The sequence below is a fragment of the Beta vulgaris genome, chromosome 5, assembly GCF_026745355.1.
Source record: "Beta vulgaris subsp. vulgaris cultivar EL10 chromosome 5, EL10.2, whole genome shotgun sequence".
NCBI lineage: Eukaryota > Viridiplantae > Streptophyta > Magnoliopsida > Caryophyllales > Amaranthaceae > Beta > Beta vulgaris.
This window is the reverse complement of record NC_079206.1, coordinates 44,930,443-44,951,634: the sequence shown is the minus strand read 5'-3', so window position 1 is coordinate 44,951,634 and position 21,192 is coordinate 44,930,443. Positions and strand designations below refer to the sequence as shown.

At 34.5% G+C, this 21,192-nt stretch overlaps 3 protein-coding genes across 7 annotated transcripts; 1 reads left to right on the top strand and 2 right to left on the bottom strand.

Moving 5' to 3' along the window:
* Positions 1-5,495: 5,495 nt before the first annotated feature.
* On the top strand, positions 5,496-6,624 carry LOC104893508 (probable xyloglucan endotransglucosylase/hydrolase protein 23). The gene has a single exon (XM_010679620.4). The coding sequence runs from the start codon at positions 5,590-5,592 to the stop codon at positions 6,445-6,447; it is 858 nt and encodes a 285-aa protein (XP_010677922.2). The 5' UTR covers positions 5,496-5,589; the 3' UTR covers positions 6,448-6,624.
* Positions 6,625-9,600: 2,976 nt separating this feature from the next.
* Positions 9,601-15,054, bottom strand: LOC104893509 (cyclin-dependent kinase G-2). Of its 5 annotated transcripts, none has more exons than XM_048637569.2 (7): positions 14,904-15,054; positions 13,405-14,518; positions 13,141-13,276; positions 12,949-13,037; positions 12,735-12,864; positions 12,530-12,625; positions 9,601-12,460 (listed from the first exon to the last, which is right to left on the bottom strand). In XM_048637569.2, exons 2-7 carry the CDS (start codon positions 14,409-14,411, stop codon positions 12,362-12,364), a joined length of 1,557 nt encoding a protein of 518 aa, XP_048493526.1. In that variant the 5' UTR covers positions 14,412-14,518; positions 14,904-15,054; the 3' UTR covers positions 9,601-12,361. The 5 variants fall into 5 exon arrangements, with proteins under 5 accessions (XP_048493526.1, XP_048493525.1, XP_048493524.1 ...); XM_048637568.2 differs by having other exon boundaries at positions 13,405-14,712; positions 14,904-15,047; XM_048637567.2 differs by having other exon boundaries at positions 13,405-15,054.
* Positions 15,055-16,150: 1,096 nt separating this feature from the next.
* On the bottom strand, positions 16,151-17,420 carry LOC125494082 (protein ALP1-like). Its single transcript, XM_048637589.2, has 3 exons — positions 16,947-17,420; positions 16,615-16,846; positions 16,151-16,527 (listed from the first exon to the last, which is right to left on the bottom strand). The coding sequence occupies exons 1-3, from the start codon at positions 17,418-17,420 to the stop codon at positions 16,151-16,153; spliced, it is 1,083 nt and encodes a 360-aa protein (XP_048493546.2).
* Between the last annotated feature and the right edge of the window lie 3,772 nt (positions 17,421-21,192).

The window sequence follows — 21,192 nt, the reverse complement described above, 5'->3', positions numbered from 1 at the left end:
CGTGAGTTTGACTCGTTGGCTCGTTCCGCTTCCGAAAAGGTATCACAATAGGCAATCGGACTCCGTCGCCATGTTTAGTGCAAATCATTTCAAGGTTTTTGTCGCAAATGTTTATGGGAGTTTTTGAGAGAGAAGAGAGGATGAGAGAGAAGAGAGGATGAGAGAGAAGAGAGGAAAGGAATAATGAGGGACGTGAGAGAGGAGAGAGAATGAGGGATAATATATTTGACGAATCCCCGCTCAATATTTCAAAGCCCGCGATTCCGAAATTTCAAATTTTTTCAGTGAAGGGCTGCACTTTTTTAAAAAAGCGCAGCCCTACTAAGCAGAAGGGCTGCGCTTTTTAAAAAAGCGCAGCCCTTCACTTAGTAGGGCTGCGCTTTTTTAAAAGCGCAGCCCTTCTTACCTACAGAAGGGTTGCGCTTATTTAAAAAAGCGCAGCCCTACTAGTGAAGGGCTGCGCTTTTTTAAATAAGCGCAGCCCTTCTGCTTAGTAGGGCTGCGCTTTTTTAAATAAGCGCAGCCCTTCACTAGTAGGGCTGCGCTTTTACGAAAAGCGCAGCCCTTCCTGCGCAGCCCTTTATGTTTTTTCCCCTAGTGATACTAATATATTAAAAGGCGTTCCTAAGAACGTATATGTGCCACGTGTCACTCTCCCCCATCCAATAACATTCTATCCACGTCTTTCTCATATAGTAAAAAAAAAAAAGAATTGTTTACGTAAAGATTCGAACCCACAACCTCAAGTATGAAAGTAAGAAATCCAACCATTACTCCACCATACCATTATTGATTTTGTAATCAAAATTAATGATAACATACGAATAGAAAACGTTTGAAATATATATAATGAATAAGATGACTTTTTTAAATGAGTATGAGAATACTTATTTAATTTAACTACTAATAAATTGTAGCAAAGAGAAAATCCGGGACATCGCCCGAGCCTAAATACTAGTTTGATTTGGAAAAGAAGTCCAAGTGGGCTTGAGGAACCCAAATTCTAGATAAATTAGGAGAAAGGAGTTATATTGATGTTAGGAGTTCTATTTTATTTATCCTATTCATCATCAAATTTAATTGAGCCCAATCTCCTTTTCCTAAGCCCAAAAGGAAGCCTCCTTATAAATATCTTAATACCCAATTATTTTACCCCACACAAAGATTATTTTCTCTCTCTTCTCTCTCAAACCACACGGCCAAACTATTCTTTTTCTCTCCTCACGTTTTTCTTGTTCTCTCTCAAATCTTTTCTTCTTCTTCAAGTAACATTTCTTCTTCAACAATAAACGTCACAAAACTTTTAAATCCTCAACTTGTGCGTCGGATTCCTGATGTTGCGTGTTGTGTCGGCGCCTTTCATTCTCGTCCTTGTTTTTTTGCTTTAATTTGTTGGTTAATTCTTTTCTTCTTCCTCAAGTTTCCATTAAAGACTATATTTTTATGCTTTTTTTTAATGCTAATCATGATTATTGATTTTAATTTATTATTTTAATAAATAATATTGATTCATATATATTATATATTATAAAAGAATAAAAATTTAGAGGTTCTCTTGAACTTGGAGAAGAACAAGCGAATGATTTTTGTGACTTGTTTCCCGCACGATCTTTCCAAAAAAATCCTAAACCCTTCATAGTCACAATACAATCTACACAAGCAAGAAATTTCAACTCCAGGAGTCTAGACATTGCAAAGTTCAATCACATTCAATCATTCATTCATTCAACATTTATTCAACATTCACAATCCACATTCCATAATCCACATTCATTCATTCAACATTTAAATTAGAAATTCATAAAGCAATAAATTCAACTCCATGAGTCAGTGAGTCTAAGTAATATAAACAAGTAACAACTCCACAATCCATATTCATTCATTCAACATTTAAATTATTAACAAAATTACATAATTACAATTACATATTCTAATGTTTAAAAGACTAAAATCTGAAATTCATATTTAAAATTGAAGAAATAAAATTTACCGTTATCTAATAAATGGTGAGAATGTTACTGTGCCCGTGTGTAATTGCCGCGGTGGGTGAGTAGTTGCCGCCTCGCCGATAGTGCGTAGTCGCAGTGAAAAAGTTGATGTGGTCAGTTGGCTTGGCAGTGAAGTGGTGATGGTGTTCTTCGTTGCTTAGGGAGTTAGGGTTTTGAGAGATAAATATCGAGTTTGTTGAGGGAGAATTGGGCTTCAATTTATGTTTAAGATTTAGATAAAAGAAAAGAAAAAAAAGGGTGTTTGTGCTCATTCCCCAACCCACGCGCACGAAGTATATGGAGAGACAAAACCAATGTGACACCCGCTTCATACATAATTTACTTTACATGCAAATAGTATACTTCCTCCATAACATAAAAAATGCAATAATTGAATATTTTATACCTCATAAATAATACACAATTGTTGCATTTTCTTTTTGTTACGGAGGAAGTATATCAGATATCTAAAATATTTTAATTTTTTTAAAAAAACTAGGCAATTTTTTTCAAAAATCATTGGATTCACCTGAACCCATAGTAAATCCGCCCCTGCAACACAACAACAACAACAACAACAACAACAACAACAACAACAACAACCGAACACCACTGACAATTCGGTGACCATCAAACTACAAACAACACTAGCCAAAATTCAAGGAAGGGAAAGAGGAATTGACATCAAACACAATTGAGGGTTTCTAATCTTTAACAACTTCAATTTGGGTTCTTAATCAGAAGAAATTAAGCACGTAATTTTTGCTTTAAGGGAGGATGGAGAAGAACACCAAGAATGAACGTATATTATAGGAGAGGGAATTGGGTTTATTTTCTTAACAATCATCAATCTTCAAATGTTTTACCTGATTATCTAATTAAAAGTCGCCTAACAGTATTTTCGGAAAATAACATCATAGTTAGAATTATTTTGAAATAAGTCATAAATAGGACTATTAAAACGGATGAAATATAGTTGAAATTATTTTAATCCACTTTCCAAATTTTAATTTATATTATAAAAAATTATATCAAGTCGTGTATGATATAAGACATAAAAAAACAATAATTGACACACGCATGACGCATGCACATACCCAACAATTATCTTGGGACTGAAGGAATGATTTCCCATATAGAAGTATATTGTATAGAATACTTATAAATAAAGAGAAGAGATAAAATGCTCATCATGAGCGGTTATCATTGCCGAGTCACAAGGGTAAATGCGTGATTTAACAATTACAAAAAGGGTAAAGTGGTAATTCAACAATTAAATGAAGTCAATATCGTGCCGAGCGAGCCAAGGGAAGGCAAAAGTGGGAAGGAAATGAAGGTCTGAGGCCCCATGGGGATCATCCGGCATCGGGAGGGGGGCTTTGAAGTATCTTCGAGGCGTGAAATATTTTTCATGTATTTTCCCTCCTATATTTCACTGTTTTTTGGCCTATTTTTGCCCATTTCCCGTCAAAATGTATTATTTTTTGAAAAACTAAGGAATTTAACAATTACACAAACATGGATTGAGTTAACAAAAACATGGGTTTCAAACACACAAACATGGTTTGATTTAACAATAATAAGGTTTTCACATACAAAAATATGGGCTCATATCAATAATCAAATGTACTCTTTGGGGAGGAAAAGATGAATGGGACACACAAATCAATGCAACCTTTTGTTTATGAGAGAGATCACATGTTTATTTTTTCACAAACAGGGATTGAGTTAACAAAAACATGGGTTTAAAACACACAAACACGGGTTGGTTTAACAATAACAAGGGTTTCAAATACAAAAACATGATTTTTTTTTTCTGACAAAGGTGTCACATCAACCTTTTTAAATAATACATGGCTGTAAGTGGGCGTGATAACCACTCATGATGATCGTTTTATCACTACTTATAAATAAATCGAGTGACTATACAAAACAAATGTGCCACTTTTTAGGTGAAAACTAGTTATTAGGCACGAGCTATGCCTCAGGTAAGTAAAATTTTCATTTATTAATATTATTCTTTGAAATGATAACACTAAATATCACTTAGTCTAGTGGTTAAAACTTTAGTATATAAACTTGAAGTCACGAGATTGAATCCTACACCGTGCAATTTCTATTTTTTTTTTTTTTTTTTTTTGTTGTATGTGGATTACATGGAGTAAAATGATCTTTGAGAGATTGCTACGTGAAACTGTTCCTTGTTTAAGAACGCATTTTAATATATTAGTATAGATATAGATAGATTAGGATAACTAGGAAGATAAGAAGTATGTGTGATTAAATTTTTATTGTGCTCCAAGAATAAGATAGAACTTGTGTCATATCAAGTAGTGAATGCTAAAAAGGATATGCAAGCAAGATTTTACAGCACTACTTGAAAAAAAGTAACATAGAAATGGGATAAAAACTTAGTTAACCCAATAGATAAAACTAAAAGCTATTCAATGATTGTCTGATAGTTTATGATCATTAATTATTAAATTACTTTCTCACTCTTCTACTTATCACACCTCATTTTCTTTCTCCTCCAATTCTTTTGTGCTCCTCTTTTTCTTGGTACATCGTGAAGAGTTGGGCATCAATTTTTTTGGTCAAAATTTTTCTCTCTCCTAATAAACTAATATTATTTTTATACTCTCTCTTCTCACTTCACTAGAAGTGCAACTGCTAGGTCACTCTAAGGGGGCGTTTGGTTCACTATTTTTGGGTTTCAAGAAACGGAATCAATTACCGATTCCCTTTCTTCTTGTTTGGTTCAATCCATCATCAATCCCTTACCATTACTTGATGGTAATGGATTCCTCTAATTTGTTACCTTCCCTCCCCCTCAAGTAACAAAATCCATTACTTGAAGTTAATGGTTACCCTTCATTCCATTCATTAGCTTGAACCAAACACTCAATAAAGGTAATCATCTTTGTTATCATTCCCCTCCTCTATTTGTATCCATTCCCTTTCCATTCCATATCTTGAACCAAACGACCCCTAATAGAATTTATCAGAGTAAAATCGAACTCAATATTAACAATTAAAGTATATTTTCATGATTAATAAGAAGTGACTAATCTATCCACTAAATAGATGTAGTTGTGTCTAGAAAATGGGGGTGCCGGGTGTGCGTGTTAAAACCAGCTTGCAAACATCAAATTGTCTTTACTTGATTAAAACTTAAAACATTTGGTAACGCGGAAAAAAGGTGCGAAAGGTAGTGACGGTGGTTGCTGGATTATGGGCACTAGGCTGACTTTATGTCCAAAAATGCGCGTAATGCAATTAAATACTTGAAAAAATGTTACTACTTCTAGTCTACCAGATTTGGCTTTTTTACTCACGTCACTTTCTAGCTGCCATTGGCCCCAAATCCAGCTATCCACCAGCTCCTTTTTACGCTTTTTCTTTCCAGCTACTAAATTACTACCACTACCCAGCTCTCTTCCCACTCATTATATGCTTTTAGAAAGAACCTTCCTCCCTAGAGACATAGTTTTTACCCCCCCACAAGTCCTTATACTATATAAACTCTTCCTTTGTTCAACCAAATACATCAACTTATCAACGTATCAACCAACCTAACACAAAGAAAACGCAACCAACCATTATGGCATCATCCTCAATTGTATTTGTTACTATCTTTCTAGCAACTCTCATTGCCACTACTAGAGCCAACTTTAACAACGACTTCGCCATTACTTGGGGAGATGGTCGAGCCAAGATCCTCAACAACGGTGATGACCTTACCCTTTCTCTCGACAAAGCCTCAGGCTCAGGCTTCCAATCTAAGAATGAGTATCTCTTTGGTAACATCGATATGCAATTAAAACTTGTCCCTGGTAACTCTGCTGGTACTGTCACTGCTTATTATCTGTCGTCTTTGGGCTCAACCCATGACGAGATTGATTTCGAGTTCCTAGGAAATGCTAGTGGACAACCTTACACACTTCATACTAATGTCTTTGCTCAAGGGAAAGGCAACAGAGAACAACAGTTCCACTTATGGTTCGACCCTACTAAGGATTTCCACACCTACTCTATTCTTTGGAATCCTCAAAGGATTGTTTTCTCTGTTGATGGAATTCCCATTAGAGAATTCAACAACATGGAATCACAAGGTGTATCATTCCCTAAGAATCAACCAATGAGGATTTACTCTAGCTTGTGGAATGCTGATGATTGGGCTACCCAAGGTGGAAGGGTCAAGACTGATTGGACACACGCACCATTTACAGCGTCATACAGAAACTTCAATGCCAATGCTTGTGTTTGGGCTTCTGGCTCATCTTCTTGTGGGTCAAGTCCTTCTGCTGATTCGGGTTCGGATTGGTTGAACCAAGAGCTAGATTCAGCAAGTCTTGAAAGAATGAGATGGGTGCAGACCAATTACATGGTCTATAATTATTGTGCTGATATTCAGAGATTCCCTCAAGGCCTACCTACAGAATGCACCAGTACTCCCTAGAAACATTATTTTTCAGTTCGTAGTAATTCTATATTCTTTGATTCTTTTAAGTATATTAATGTATGCTCTAGAGCTTATGGTGTGAACTGTGAAGTAAATTGTTAGCAATGTACTAATCTCAAGTGAGATGATTTTGATTCGATATATTATGTCATTAAGGTGTCAAATTTTGTCGCATATTCAGGCTCAAGTCTATTTGTGCTCATTTAATTATGCCAACATATAATTCACCCGTAAATAGTATAACATGTGTTAGAACGTATTTCTTTTAATTTATCATACTCTTTCCAATTTTTGTTAGCTTATCTATCTCTTTGGACACTAAATTTTAGGAAAAATAGGTATTTTGATTATAGAAAGGAAGAGAAAGTATTGATATATTGACATAGTATAAAGAAGTTAATGTTGTAGCCTTGTAGGACAAGAAAAGTAGAGTGAGAAGACAAAGATAATGATAAACAATTTGTGGAACCATTCTAAAAACTGGTAAGAAAATGTAGGTCAACTAATAAGGGACAATCAAAAAGAAAGTGGACAAAACCAGAGGCAATAGTATATAAATAATAAGTAGTCCTTCCATCTCTAAATAGAGTTCTTATTTTTCTATTTATGTATTTCCTAAATAGCTTTTCCATTTCCTTATTTGGTATGAGTCCACCAATTAAAATATTATTTAGCTTTTACTTTTTATTATATTACCACTTCCCCATAAATAAAATAGATTTGTAAAGTAATCCACATTTTCTCTCATCAATAAACAATTTATGAATAATGTACCAACTTCAATTCTAATTCCGATTTAATACAAACAAGATTCCACTTATGATTTTTCCTAAATATGCCCAAAAGAAATGAGAACTTTATTTAGGAAGGGAGTAATAACCACAATTGCGTATGGGAGAAATATTCAAAGACAACCTGCTCAAACTAACATAGTTATGTACGTGTACGATGGATCTGAGTCTCTTCTTTTATTTCATACTCTCTCCGCTTTTTTTTATTTGCTAAATTGTTTTTTCGAGAATGAAGCCATTAATTTTGACCGATTATTTTGGTTATTTTATAAGTGAAAATATAGTCATGTGCAGTCTTGTTAGATTCGTCTCGACATATAAATTCGTAATATCAAATTTTTACAATTTTTACTTACACAAAATAAAAGATATATTAAGGGATAAATAATGCCTCAAAAATCATGCACAACAATATAACAAATAAAAAAAAAGCAAAAAGTAGGAAATGATATTGGTGGTTTATCAAATAAATAATAAAAGTCTCTTCTTTTATCCTATTCTATCAAATGTGGAACACGATGTTATGCTTTCTTTGAAGTAAAAAAATTCCTCTGAGAGTATATTGCATTAACACCTTTCACGGACTTAAGACTCTCCTTATCAATTTTTAGAGCAATCTGCAATCTCCACTATGTGTCTAAGTGTAGCCAATGACGGAGCCATAATATGGTTGGATGGCCAATAAAACTATGTACCATGTTCTCGTGATTTGTAACTAGTTATCAGTAAACTCGCGCAATACACAAGGATTATCTTAAACAATTTCAGGTATACCTTGAACGCATCTTAAAAGTTTATAGCAACGGTAATCCATGCAGCTTGTAATACGATGTTTAATTTATGCAGACTCTCTCATTGTCAAAAAAACTAAAAATAAGAAGATAATCCGTGAAGTTTGTTATCACCTTTTCTCTTATAAAAGAATATACTTGTATATTTGAATGTAATAATAACTCAGTTGGCATATTATTATATACCTATGCAATAATTATATTTTAAAAACTCATAGAATTTTATGTTAATTTTGTTTATCTTGTGTAAGGCATTTGAATAAATAAAATATTAAGATTTTTCTATGGCAATTCGAAATTATTATTGACTACCTCATTACCAAAAGAAAGAATTACAAACTAGTGTGCCCAACAGACACAACACAAGTCCTTACAGGACACGGCAAGATCTCCTACCTGCAGACCTGCAGACTGCAGTACCCATCTTATAGGAAAGGAGGTTGAACTACAAAGGAGACAGCAAGCTTAGCTAAGCACAGATAGTAAAAAAAAAAAAAAAAAAAAAAAAAAAAAAAAGCAAAAATTCTCTCATTACATGAGAACATCTACTAGCAACTCTAAAAATGATCTGTATAACAAGAACAGAAGCATTAACACTACTAACCTCCAAAGATAAGCAGCTTCTATTAAGCTACACAGTTTCAGTAAACAACATAAACAACATTATTTACAAGTTGCAACTGAGCTTTCATCGACTGACTTCTACATTTTACTATCAGCAAGCTTGACTTCATCAAAAGAGCATAGGATAGCTCTATCTGACTGAACCCCTTGCAGAATCTGCTGTCATACATCTTTAGAATAAGTCAATAAGATCAAGCAACGAAAAGATGATCAAGGGTCTCAGCCTCATTCCTACACAAAACATAGTACTGATCCACCTGAATGCCCCAACAAGCAAGTCTAGTCTTTGTAGCTAATCTTCCCTAAAGTCCCATCGACAAAATAAACTAAGCTTTTAGGATAGCTTTGTTGTTGCAAATAACCTTCCTCCAACGCGTCTTAGGTCTATCACCCTTGAAATGAAGATAAAGCTTTCTGATAAAATATTTGACAGCGCCTAACTCAGAAGGCAGGCCAGATAGAAGAGACCTGCTTTTTAGAATTTTTTGCATAGCCTAAGATAAGCCTTTGGTAATAGAAGCCAAGTTACAAATCTTTATTTCCCCAAGATAATGTTTTTCCGGAAGTAAAAATACACAAGGTGAGTCAGAGCAAGGTGAGTCAGAGCCTCCTTTAACTGAAAATAAAATAAACTGAAAAAGTTTACTTCCCACATCTGAATTCAGAGTCATTATCCTGGTAGGTGAACGAAAAAAAATCCCTAAACAGGCTATACAGTCCTCCGCTCGGTTATATTCAAAGATATACGACTTGCCTGAGACACTTCTAACTATATCCTATCTACTAATAATCTACATGATGCGGCACCTCTTAGATATATTAAAGCAACCTCGCAAATTAATGGCCAACCCACTTTACAACAAAAACGTTCCTCAACATATATAGTGATAATCAAGTGCACTGCGCTCTTTACAGTTATAAATTAAAGGCAGGAACACAAGGAGTACATCGCCAAGACACCATATATACTTTTATTAGGCACCAGTGTAAAGGTTTGCATAAAAAATAACTCTAATGATCACAATATCAAATAGTAGATTCAATTGACTCGCTCGACAAAGGAGTCCAGTTTCTTCGTTTACTGGTGCTCAGCAACATTGCACAACTTCACATGCACAACAGGGCAAGTGAGAAAAATAGCTAACTACCTTGGGCACAGAATACAAACGAACATGAACACATTACTAGTGGTAAACATACCTGATATGGTGATATTTTTTATAACTAAAAGTTGACCAACCCAGTGGTGGAGTACCTATCAATGCATCTAGCCCATTCTGGGTGGGCAATTGGAAATTGGATATACGCATAAAGAGAGCCTTCAAAATGCCTCCTTTAGTAAGCAAGGGGATAATATTCAGGGCATGAACATTCAAGTAACCTCAAGCTACTACACAAAGCAATAAAACTGTATGGCAAGTGAGAACAAAAAAAGGACCATACCTCATAAATATCAAGACAAAGATGGTCTTTACTAGGAAATAGGAACGAATTCCATCCAGAATAAAATCAAACTCACAATATGAAATGTACATAAACTGATTGTTTCCTTACTCCCCCCCCCCCCCAAAAAAAAAAAAACGACAACAAACTTACTGCATCATGACACATCATTTGAAATAAATATGCTTGGTGTCATAAACAAATATATCGTAACATTTGACAATGCTTAACACAAACTTAATTTCAGACTCCAAAGACCAATTTCCTAGTTGAATCAATATTGAACAATGTACCTCAAACCTGGTGAAGGAGTTGTCAGATCAACATATCTGGGAATCAGAACGTAGTAAAACAATTACTCGAATATAATAGAACTAGGGAGAGCTTTAGTCTACAACAATTTAGCTCAGCACAGTTCAACAACACCTGATCAACTTCAAATTACAGAATGTAAAAAGCATATGATCAGCCACCAACCACAGAAAAAAGCCAAGAAATACAATTTACCACTACACAACTCTTAGTGCGAGTAAAATGTACAAGCAGTACTCCTCAGCATTCCATTGTTGATGTAGAAAGCTGCATTGGATCCACTGGTAACTCCATCTCTCATGAAGATCCCTCATCCAATGTAAACATGATTGAGTACACAAGGATGCAACTTAATACAAAAGACATCATACAATTAACTAGTAAAGAAATAACATACCAGTCAAACTCCACAATAAATGCTGAAATTTTGCAGTCAAGGTCCTGAATTGACTACAAGCCTAGAGCGAAGAATTGACAACTCAATATTAATAATCTAATATGGTTGCTTCTATGAGAGAAGAAGAGGAAGAAACACCAAAAAAGAGAAAGTAAAAGATGCTCATACTACGTAGAAATCCTCCCATCATTACAACATTTTCTAGTAATAATTCTCGAAAGTAAAGATAAAAATAGGATAATGCACAAATTCCCATTCAGTAATCAGTGCAAATATTTTAGAGAACACTCATCAACTGTAAATTACCTTTAGCCAACAAATACGGATGGAACCCATAAATAGCAACTAAAAACAAGTATTAGGACCATTAATTGCACATAGTTTCGACTCCTTCGAACTTCAATGCTGCATTTCAGATGCAAGACCACAGGAAAAGTTTGATTCATCTTAGTAGATAGAGCTAATGTTCTAGAAAACTAAATTCAACAACCAAAGGCTCAACTAACACAGATGATGTTTCCCATGTATAACCATTTAAAAAAAGATAAAATTATTCTTTTGCCAAGCATCATATTGGATCACAAACGCTGCTGTTCAAATGAAGATACCCTTGAGTATCTTTGAATGTGTTAAACCGGGGAAGCGAATGCAGGAAAAAAGCAAGATATTGAAAAGCAATGCATAAACATAACAGTTTCACAAAAGAACTTCAGAATTGCACCGCCACATCTTCAATCTGTTAGATATACTAATACCTGAAAGCTTGAAAGTTTCTCGTGTAGCTGAGGCATGATGTAAACTATTTCCAGTGCCCCTTTAATGCAGCAATTCTTGCAAAAATAAGTGCATTGTATGACATTAAATTAAGCAAAAATGACTAGCAGAGAAAATGAATTATATTTAGATAGTACACCATAAGTCCATAACCAGTCTAACGATAGTGAGAATATACAAGAAAATATTGAGAATTTACAAGAGTTTCGTCAAATCTCCACCACCTAAGAGTAAGAAATAAAAGAAAATAGAATATAAAACATAGAAGAGAAGAATACAAAACAATCATGACCACTGAACAAAGAAAGGAGAACAGAGATATGAACAGCAGAGTAAGGAACTGCTACTTCACACCTTACACATTCAAGCAGCTGCCTGACAGATAATTTGAGGTCAAACAGGAAACTCATTCCAGATGCAAAGTCTGCTCCATAATAGCTTCCCAGTAGCTAAACGGCGTTATGGGGCAACATATATGTCCAATCTTCCAAAATAGCTCAAATCTGTAAGAGCACAGGACATAATGGTGGTAAAGCCAATTCACTAAGAGGTATAATCAGTCAAAAAAATCTGTTACTTCCGATATTCACAGACAAAACCATCAATGAATGATCAATGCAGCAGCACAACGGATAAACACTGCAGCAGCCTCCAACACAAAGAGCCCAGCCCCATGAACATCTGTAAAAGCACAAGAGAGAGAAAGAGAGAGGAAGTAACTGATCCCAGATATAATAATGCATAATCCACTTCCACATCACTCATAATCCAAAACTGTCTTAACTCCAGTTGACACACATCCAATAGATAGTCATCCAAATGTCCTCGATTACCGATCCATATATGCCTATTAATCCCAGTCGAAGTCGACAGAGATACTGCAAGAGAAGCCAATATCATCTGTGTACGAAAATGTCAAGTATCAAGCCTCATCTTGCCAAGACTACCTTGTTTGCTGAAAAAGAAGGCATGAACTCCCTGGAATTGGGGAGAGGAACCTCCTGGAACCAGGGATGGTTAAGGGCCTCGTTTGATGTTATCCTCTGTATCAATATGAGGAAACCAGACTAAGCACAAGTATGAAAACTCCATGACAAGAACATATATATAAGTAACTAAAGCATCCAGCAAAAATTGTTAAGGAAGATATACCTTCTCAGGGTCATATGTCAATAGCCGGCTCAACAAGTCAAGTCCCAAGTCAGAAAGTGCTGGAGAGTCTGTAAAAGATGCACGAGGGAACTTCTTATGTAATTGATTATACCTGAAACGATAATGTAAACTAATAAATGGTTAGGAGAAACACCATAAGCAATAAGCAAAAATGAATAAGCCTTTAAATAACAGCGTTGAAACAGTTACTCACGGTTGGTTAACAAAGTTCAGCCTGACCCCAGGCAGCTGAGAATAACCCGGCCAAATCTTTTCATTAGGCGTGCCCAGCGTTCTGAATATCTGCAATATAACCATTGAAAACATTAAAAAAAGCAAGTGACAAGTTAGAAAGGGAAAGAGTTCATTCTGGAAAGATGGCAAATTCGAAGAAACAAACACCTACCTTGTCTAACTGCTCAAACTCCGTTTTCCCATCAAATAATGGTTTATTTGTCAGTAATTCAGCCATTATGCAACCCACAGACCACATATCAAGAGCGGTTGAATACCCTTTAGCTCCAAGAAGAAGTTCAGGAGCCCTATCAAGACAAGGTTACACCATCTATTAGATTTAACAGCCTAAAGTACATTGGGAAAAATATTATGAGCATGGCATTGAAAAACCAATTAGATAGAATTAGAATAATTAAGAATTCTGCAACTATACCTGTACCAAAGTGTAACCACTAACGCGGTATATGGCTTCAGTGGGCTGCCGTACTGGCGTGACATTCCAAAATCGCATATTTTCAGCTCGCCCTTATTATTTAACAATAGATTTGATGTCTTCAAATCTCTATGTAGCACCCAATTATCATGAAGATATTTAACACCCTCTAAAAGCTGAAGCATTAAACACTTCACTTCACTCTGCCTAAAAGGTTGCTTCCTGGACTGCATTAGCAACTTCAGGTCATGCTCCACATAGTCCATCACCATATAAATACTATCAAATCCATCAACACTATCATCGACTACTACTTCTCGAACATTCACTATAGAAGGGTGGTTCATGGACATAAGAGTATTAATTTCCCTCAAGTAACATACTGGAAAACCCTCTCTTTGGTTTCCCATCTTCATCTTCTTTAGAGCAACCATCTCCCCACTCTCCTTGTCCCTTGCTTTGTACACAATACCATAACTACCCTCACTAATTTTACCAAGCTTCTCATAATCAAATACGCTTCTACAACCCTGTAGCATGTTCCTCCTTCCAACCCCGGAAACTCTGGCCATAGAGTCCTCGTCAGAAACCAAATCATAACCTTCACTATCATCAAGCTCCATACGTTCATCATTCTCCAAGTCACTTTCTGAACATTCAACTTCACTGTAGGATCTCAGCACACATTCTTCATCCGACCCAGAACACCTACTCCCCGAATTGTCAGAACCCTCCTTTTGGGTAACCCCACTCTCAGGACTCGATCCCCTTCCCTTCTCTTCACGACTATAATCCTCCAAATCATCATCACATGCCCAACGAGACATCAAAATATTCGGCGCACGAGTAAAATCCTCTTCGTGAATCTGGCCAGGCTCATGATCATCATCTAGATTTATCTCTTGAGTCGAACATGAGTGAATAATGTCTTCCTCATCCAACATAACAGGAGAAAACTTCCTCCTCTTCTGAGGAGGGAGAAGCACAGCCCCATCATCTGAATCCATAACCTCCTTCCCTCCAACCCTAATATCCTCGTCGTCGAACACGCAACGCTGAGATGCTTTTCGAGAGACATGAGAGAGATTTTCACGTCTCGAAGCACTGACTTTGCCTGCCGCCATTATATCAAATACCAAAAACAACAACAGCCACAAGAAATCCTCTCTAATTAACGAAGAACAGAACAACTGAATTCAGATAAGCCAGTGAATCTAAGCAGCGGTGAAGATTTTAAAACCCCCAAATCAATTTCTAAAAAATTGATACTTTTTCTAACCCTATTCAATCAGATCCTTGAATCACAAGCTACAGAATTCAAAATCAATGATTATACAATGAAATTGATTAAGAATAAAGGATAAAAAGCCCCAAAAAACCAGACCAGAAAGAAAACGAAGTAAAATTAAACAACGGTAAAAACCCTAGCAAGTGAAAATCTTTCTCCTTTGGTTGAAGAAGAATTTCAATCAAAAATCACGCTTGATTGAGGATCTTACCGAGCAAAGATGACGAAGAAAAAGATGAGAGAGAACTCTAAGCCACAAGATTGGGATTCGCCGATGAAGATTGCGAGGAGATTATTTATTTATGGGAGAGGAAGAAGAAGAAAAGTCGTTTAAGTCACCCAAAACAAGAAGAAGAAGTTCCGAATATATTGAGGAATATCAAATATTTTGTACTCCTATTCCTATTCCTATTCCTATTCCTATTCCTATTCCTATTCCTAATGTTAATTTGCCTTACAAGTTGGGCTTTTAGTGACATTATTTATTAACCCACTTCGATAACTGAGATTAAGGATGGAAATGGGTGATGGATGATCCATCACCCGCTTAATCCGGTATTTTAAATGGATGAAAACCCGAATTTAAATGGATGGAAAGTGGGTGGTGGGTGAGAATTTTTTCATCCGTCACCCGATCCATCACCCGTTTAACATCCAACTCATTACCCAATTATTAAATTTTACATGTAAATTACTTATATTTTATGTTTTTGATATAATTATTTTATATTATGTCACTAAGGGCCTGTTCTCTTCGGCATAAAACAGCTGAACTGAACTGAACTGAACTGAACTGAACTTATTGGAGCTGAACTGAACTGAACTGAACTTATTGGAGCTGAACTGAACTGAACTGAACTGAACTGAACTGAACTGAACTGAACTGAACTGAATTGAAATGAATTGAATTGAATTAAACTAAATTGAATTAAATTGAATGTAATAAATATATAAATATTAATATCATTATTTCAATTATTATTATATTACTATTATTGTTATTATTATTCTTGTTACTATTGCTTTTAATATTATTTTTAATAATAATAATAATAATCTTATTATATAAATATTGCTAATTATTATTTTGCTGATACTTTTTTTTTTCATATATGATTCGGCTAATTATATTGAAATGATAATTCAAGCCTAAGAAGTATTCATTTCAATATTATTTGTCATTGTTCAAAGTACAAACTTTTTAATAGATGACAACACTAATAATATTAATAATAACAACAATATTACTTGTCGTCATTGTTGAAATGACAAAAAAAGACCCGTTTTGATATTTGAATTACTAGGCAAAATAATAACGAATATCAAACATTTACTAGTTTTCATAATCGGTTAATTCTTCGTCTTCTTCTTGTCCAAATATTTGTTCCATCACCTCGGGATTATTCTGCATTGAGTCCCATATTGCTTCAGTTATTTGTTGTCGCACACTATCCATAGCTATTTTTTGTTATCATCGTACATATTATGATCAGCTCTTTGTTCCATGACTTCAATTTGGTGTGTGAAAGGAATCCCTAGATCATGTAAACGAATAAAATTGTGTAAGGTGAAACAAGCTACAATAATTTTCAACTGATTAGCCTCGTCCATTTGCGGCATCGATTTTAGCACCTTCCACCTATTTTTGAGAACCGCAAAGACCCTCTCAATTACATTTCGACAAGAAGAATGTCGGTAATTGAATTGCTCATACATTCCCTGTGGTGGAGTCCCTCTTCTGAAGTCAGGCAAATGGTACCTCAACCCAGGTACTAGATATGGACTCAAGTACCCGAGTGTATTAGGATACGCTGAATCGACTACATAGTATTTTCCTGTACAACAATCATAATGTTAGTTTGTTAAATTAAAGTGCCAGGAATTTTCTCATATTATTCATGCCAATATAAGTTAGCTAGTACCAGATGGTGGATGAGGGAATCCCATTCTGGCATCTCCTAAGCTTCGCCTCCATACAGTTGTATCATGTGCACTCCCTTCGTAGCCCACATTGATGTGAGTAACCAACATGTTGAGTGAACACACAGCCATCACATTCCATGTTTTCTCCCCGTGACGATCTCTAAAAGCCCTGCCTACATCATCTGCAACAACTGATTGTATAAGGGTACCATCTATGGCACCAACACAATCCTAAAAACAAAAGTATATATCATCATTACATTGAGACTATACATGTTTATATTAAATTATGTTAATTAATAATAAATGTCATAGAATGTAGGATGAGTACCTTAAAGAAAGGCCAGTATTTGATGTTGCTTTGTATTTCAGGAGGTGTCTCATACATACTTTGATATGGTCGAATTATTTGACTCGACAATGCTTCCAATGCTTGTAATACCTTTTTGAAATACTTCGAAATAGTTGATGTTGAGTGTTGAAATCTTTCAGCAGCATCACGAACAGAAGCAGGTTTAGCTAGCATGTACAAACCTAACCCAAGTTGCTCTTCAATGCTTATATATCTACCAGCTACTAAGAGTTGTTGTTCTCTAAGGATATTAGCAAGACTTATAAATACTTCTCTACTTAGCCGAAGTTGTTCTTTACACAAATTACGATGGCCTGTCAACATCCTATGTATGAAATGATGCCCCGGTTCTCCCACCAAATGCAAAGGCATCCGTTCAACTTGGGTTGTCAATCTCCTCAGCTCATGCAATGCTAAACGTGTCAAACTTTGTTGCACCAAATCTTCATCCATTCTACATAGGCACATATATATTTAATGCAATTTCATCTAGAAAAACATATAAAATAGATAAAATAACTATAATGTAAAATCACATAACCATTAATAACTAGACGTTAAGTTAACCATCTCTTAAAATAACTAAAAGTTATAATAACACTATAAGTTCCATAATAATTAAAGCTCACAAAATAGACTTAAACATAAAAATCACTAACTTAAAAGCAATCTAACATAAAGTCACGCAATTTTAACTAGAGAATCCTTCGCAACCATCTTAGTCGTAGAACATACTATCATTATCATAGACATATCTGGCCTATAGACATCATCTGAAAGTACACAATGCTTCCTCAAAAATGAAGTCTGCCTTCATCACAACGCAAAGAGATGAAAAGATCTATGGCACCCAGAGTACTGCGAAAGCTATCAAGAATATCCACAACAAAAGCAACCCCATACTTTTCAGCAATCCCCATGGACTTAAGATATCATAAACTTCATCAAATTTATTTATGGATTTAGGAGGTGGACTCACAGACGATTTCCTCAGAATATCAAGACATGTATCAATATCATCAGCCCTTGTACTTTTCTTGGGCATGTTACTATCTCACTGCTTTTACGCTTTTTAATATCACTAGAGATAACGGGAGACTTGCTTTCATTATTGGGGGTTTGAATATCATAAGGTGGAGTGTCTTCAAAGGCAAAAGAACCTTCAACTTCAATACCAATTACTTCCTTTCCTTTGACTGTAGATGCTGGTGTATAAGATCTATCACCCGTTGCATAACCACTACGCAAAATTTTATCCCATTCAGCCTCATTCTGTAATGGATTCTTAAGAAACACAGTTGCTGTAGATTTGTAGCGCTGCATTAAAATAATAGTACAAAGAAAATAAATAAGATAATGAAAACGCTAAATGTAAATATTATACAGAACAAAAATAAATAACAAATTAACAAGTACCTTAACAAAACCCTTCCATTTTTCACTTTCCGTATCAACAACAGGACAACCATCTTCGCTCCATCCGATACCAGTCCATTTCTTTAGTTCATTCCAAGCCCTGTGTTTTTCTTTCATATTGGTAAACCAATTCTTAATGGACAATGCTGTAATGCACTTTCCTGTTCGGGTGTTTAATGTAGTTGCAACACGGTCCCAATTAGTTCTCCCACCCGCAGGGGAGACAAATTCGGGGAGGATTCCCAGAAGTACGGTAACAACATCCATAGTGAAATTCGCCCTTGAATTACTCATTGCAAACTAGATACTTCTAGAGGAGGATAAACAATTAAAAGTTCAACTCAATTCAGTTGCAATTAGTATATTATTAATTAAGGATTATAAATCATTCAATCAATTTTCATATCAAATATCATGCTCTCTAAACCCAAGTCCCCTGAATTTTTATTCCCCAATCGAAGCCTCATTAGCTCAACCACTCATTAATTAATTTTAACTCTTATAAACTACAAATTTCACATTAATCCAATTGAAACAGAACACTAAACTGGTGAGTGGAGACTGCAGACTAGTTATATTACAAGCTAATTAATCCATTTTAAACTTAATGGACTTACTAAACAGCCAACTAAACGAGTAAACCATACAATAAACAAGCAATTAACAAGAAAATTTGATATTTAACTTAAAGTAGTTAGTAATGGGATACTGCAGACACTTGTAGAACAGAAAATAGTTCACAAACCAGAATACTTGTAGAAGCCAAACAAAATGAAGCCGACTTAAATTTTTTTACATTTATTTTAGTCTGTATCTATTTTCCATTTAATAGTTGATCCCCAATTCCTATTTACAAGCTAAACTCTCAGCAAAAATTTATCCAAAATAGCTAACTGTAAATAGGGAGATCTTTAGAAACTGAAATGAGTATTTAAAACAAGGAAAAAAAACCAATCAACTGAACATCCCATAATTTGTCAAATTGAGAGCAATAACAAATGTAATTGAGCCAATGTTCCCCTTTTCAATTCTTTAATACTACACCTAGAGCAATAAGATTTATAATTACTGACTACTTTGCTGTAATGCACTTTGATAGTACTGAATATAATTCGCTTCATTCTACGAATAATTTGCCATCCTTCTTTCCAAAGACAGCAACATCAAGCTCCAAAAAATTGAACAATTAAGTCGACAGTAGCCACCCTTCTAAATTCATCAGAAACTCTCTCTCTCCTTCATCAACTCCACGCCACTGCAATTCGCCCTCTCTCTCCTCCATTAGAAACTCTCTCTCTCCTTCATCAACTTCACTCCATCAAAAAACCCTCTCTCTCCGGCGAGTAAATCGAAAACCACTGTAAACCACCAAAATCGATAACCATGAAAAGATCCTTCATATTCATCTCACTATATGGTAAAACAATTTTCTTTTCTTTTCTTTTACAGAAAAATCGAATTTTTTTTCGTTTTTCCTACTCAATTTACTCCTGAATTTTTGTTGTTTGAGTGTGATATATGAATTTATTTTTTTACTCAAATTGTCTTCTTCTTTCCATCAAAAGAATCTCACTATATGGTAAAACAATTTTCTTTTCTTTTCTTTTACAGAAAAATTGAATTTTTTTTCGTTTTTCCTACTCAATCTACTCCTGCAATTTTTGTTGTTTGAGTGTGATATATAGAATTTATTTTTTACTCAAATTGTCTTCTTCTTTCCATCAAAAGAATCTCACTATATGGTAAAACAATTTTCTTTTCTTTTCTTTTACAGAAAAATTGATTTTTTTTTCGTTTTTCCTACTCAATCTACTCCTGAATTTTGTTGTTTGAGTGTGATATATGAATTTATTTTTTTACTCAAATTGTCTTCTTCTTTCCATCAAAAGAATTCATGCCAAGAAGTTTGTTCAATTAAACAAAACATAAATTTCGTGAGTTTGTTGGATGAGATTCAAAAAACAGAGTTTTAACAACAGAAATTGAAAAAAAAACAGCAATTTTAGAACTTACTTGGATGAGTTTGTCGTGAACAGAAGCAGATATCGAGTTGATGATGGTGCTGTAAAAAAAAAAGAGTTACGTTGATGATGGTGAAATAATACGAAGCAATTTCGTGATTGATGATGGTGAAATAATACGAACCTGTTTATGCAGCTAGCCAAGTTCTTTAGTTGTGGGTGATGATCAATATTAATATTGGTTATATAGAGTTGATTTTATAAATTTCCCGGCAAAAAAAAACCCTACACTAGTTCATAATTTTAGGAAACAAATCTTAACAAGTGATTGTCACCTAATTTATTATTATTTACTAATTTATTAAAATAATTTATTATTATTTTATATGTTTTTATTAATAACTTATAATATTAATAAATCATTATTATGAATTAAATAATATATTTATTATTTATTATTATATTATTATTATTATATTATTATTATTATTATTATTATATATTATTATTATTTATTATTATTATTATTATTATTATTATTATATTATTATTAATAACTACATTACTTGAGAAAAACAAAGTTGAAGGTCCTTGTAATTGCTATTACTATGCAAACGTTGCATAACTTACATTACTTAATTACAATCTTTAGAGTTATTACCAATAGGAGATGAGGTTGAGCAGTAGATAATATATACTACAAGTAGTATGAAGGGGTCATCAGTTCAATTATTTGTTTTTCTTATGTAATTTCGTTTCTAATGTTGTTTTATAAGTTCAGTTTGACCTATAAACTTATCTGGACCAAAGTTCTATTGCTCATTTTCTCTAACAAACTTAATTAACAA

Coding starts and splice junctions, on each gene's coding strand:
- LOC125494082 (XM_048637589.2), bottom strand. CDS start 17,420: ATGGATGAAGATTTGGTGCAACAAAGTTTGACACGTTTAGCATTGCAT. Junction 16,847..16,946: donor AATACTGGCCTTTCTTTAAG/GTACTCATCCTA, acceptor TTTTGTTTTTAG/GATTGTGTTGGTGCCATAGA. Junction 16,528..16,614: donor ATTCCCTCATCCACCATCTG/GTACTAGCTAAC, acceptor ATTGTTGTACAG/GAAAATACTATGTAGTCGAT.
- LOC104893508 (XM_010679620.4), top strand. CDS start 5,590: ATGGCATCATCCTCAATTGTATTTGTTACTATCTTTCTAGCAACTCTC.
- LOC104893509 (XM_048637567.2), bottom strand. CDS start 14,528: ATGGCGGCAGGCAAAGTCAGTGCTTCGAGACGTGAAAATCTCTCTCAT. Junction 13,038..13,140: donor AGTTTGAGCAGTTAGACAAG/GTAGGTGTTTGT, acceptor GTTATATTGCAG/ATATTCAGAACGCTGGGCAC. Junction 12,461..12,529: donor CTTCTTTTTCAGCAAACAAG/GTAGTCTTGGCA, acceptor CTTCTCTTGCAG/TATCTCTGTCGACTTCGACT.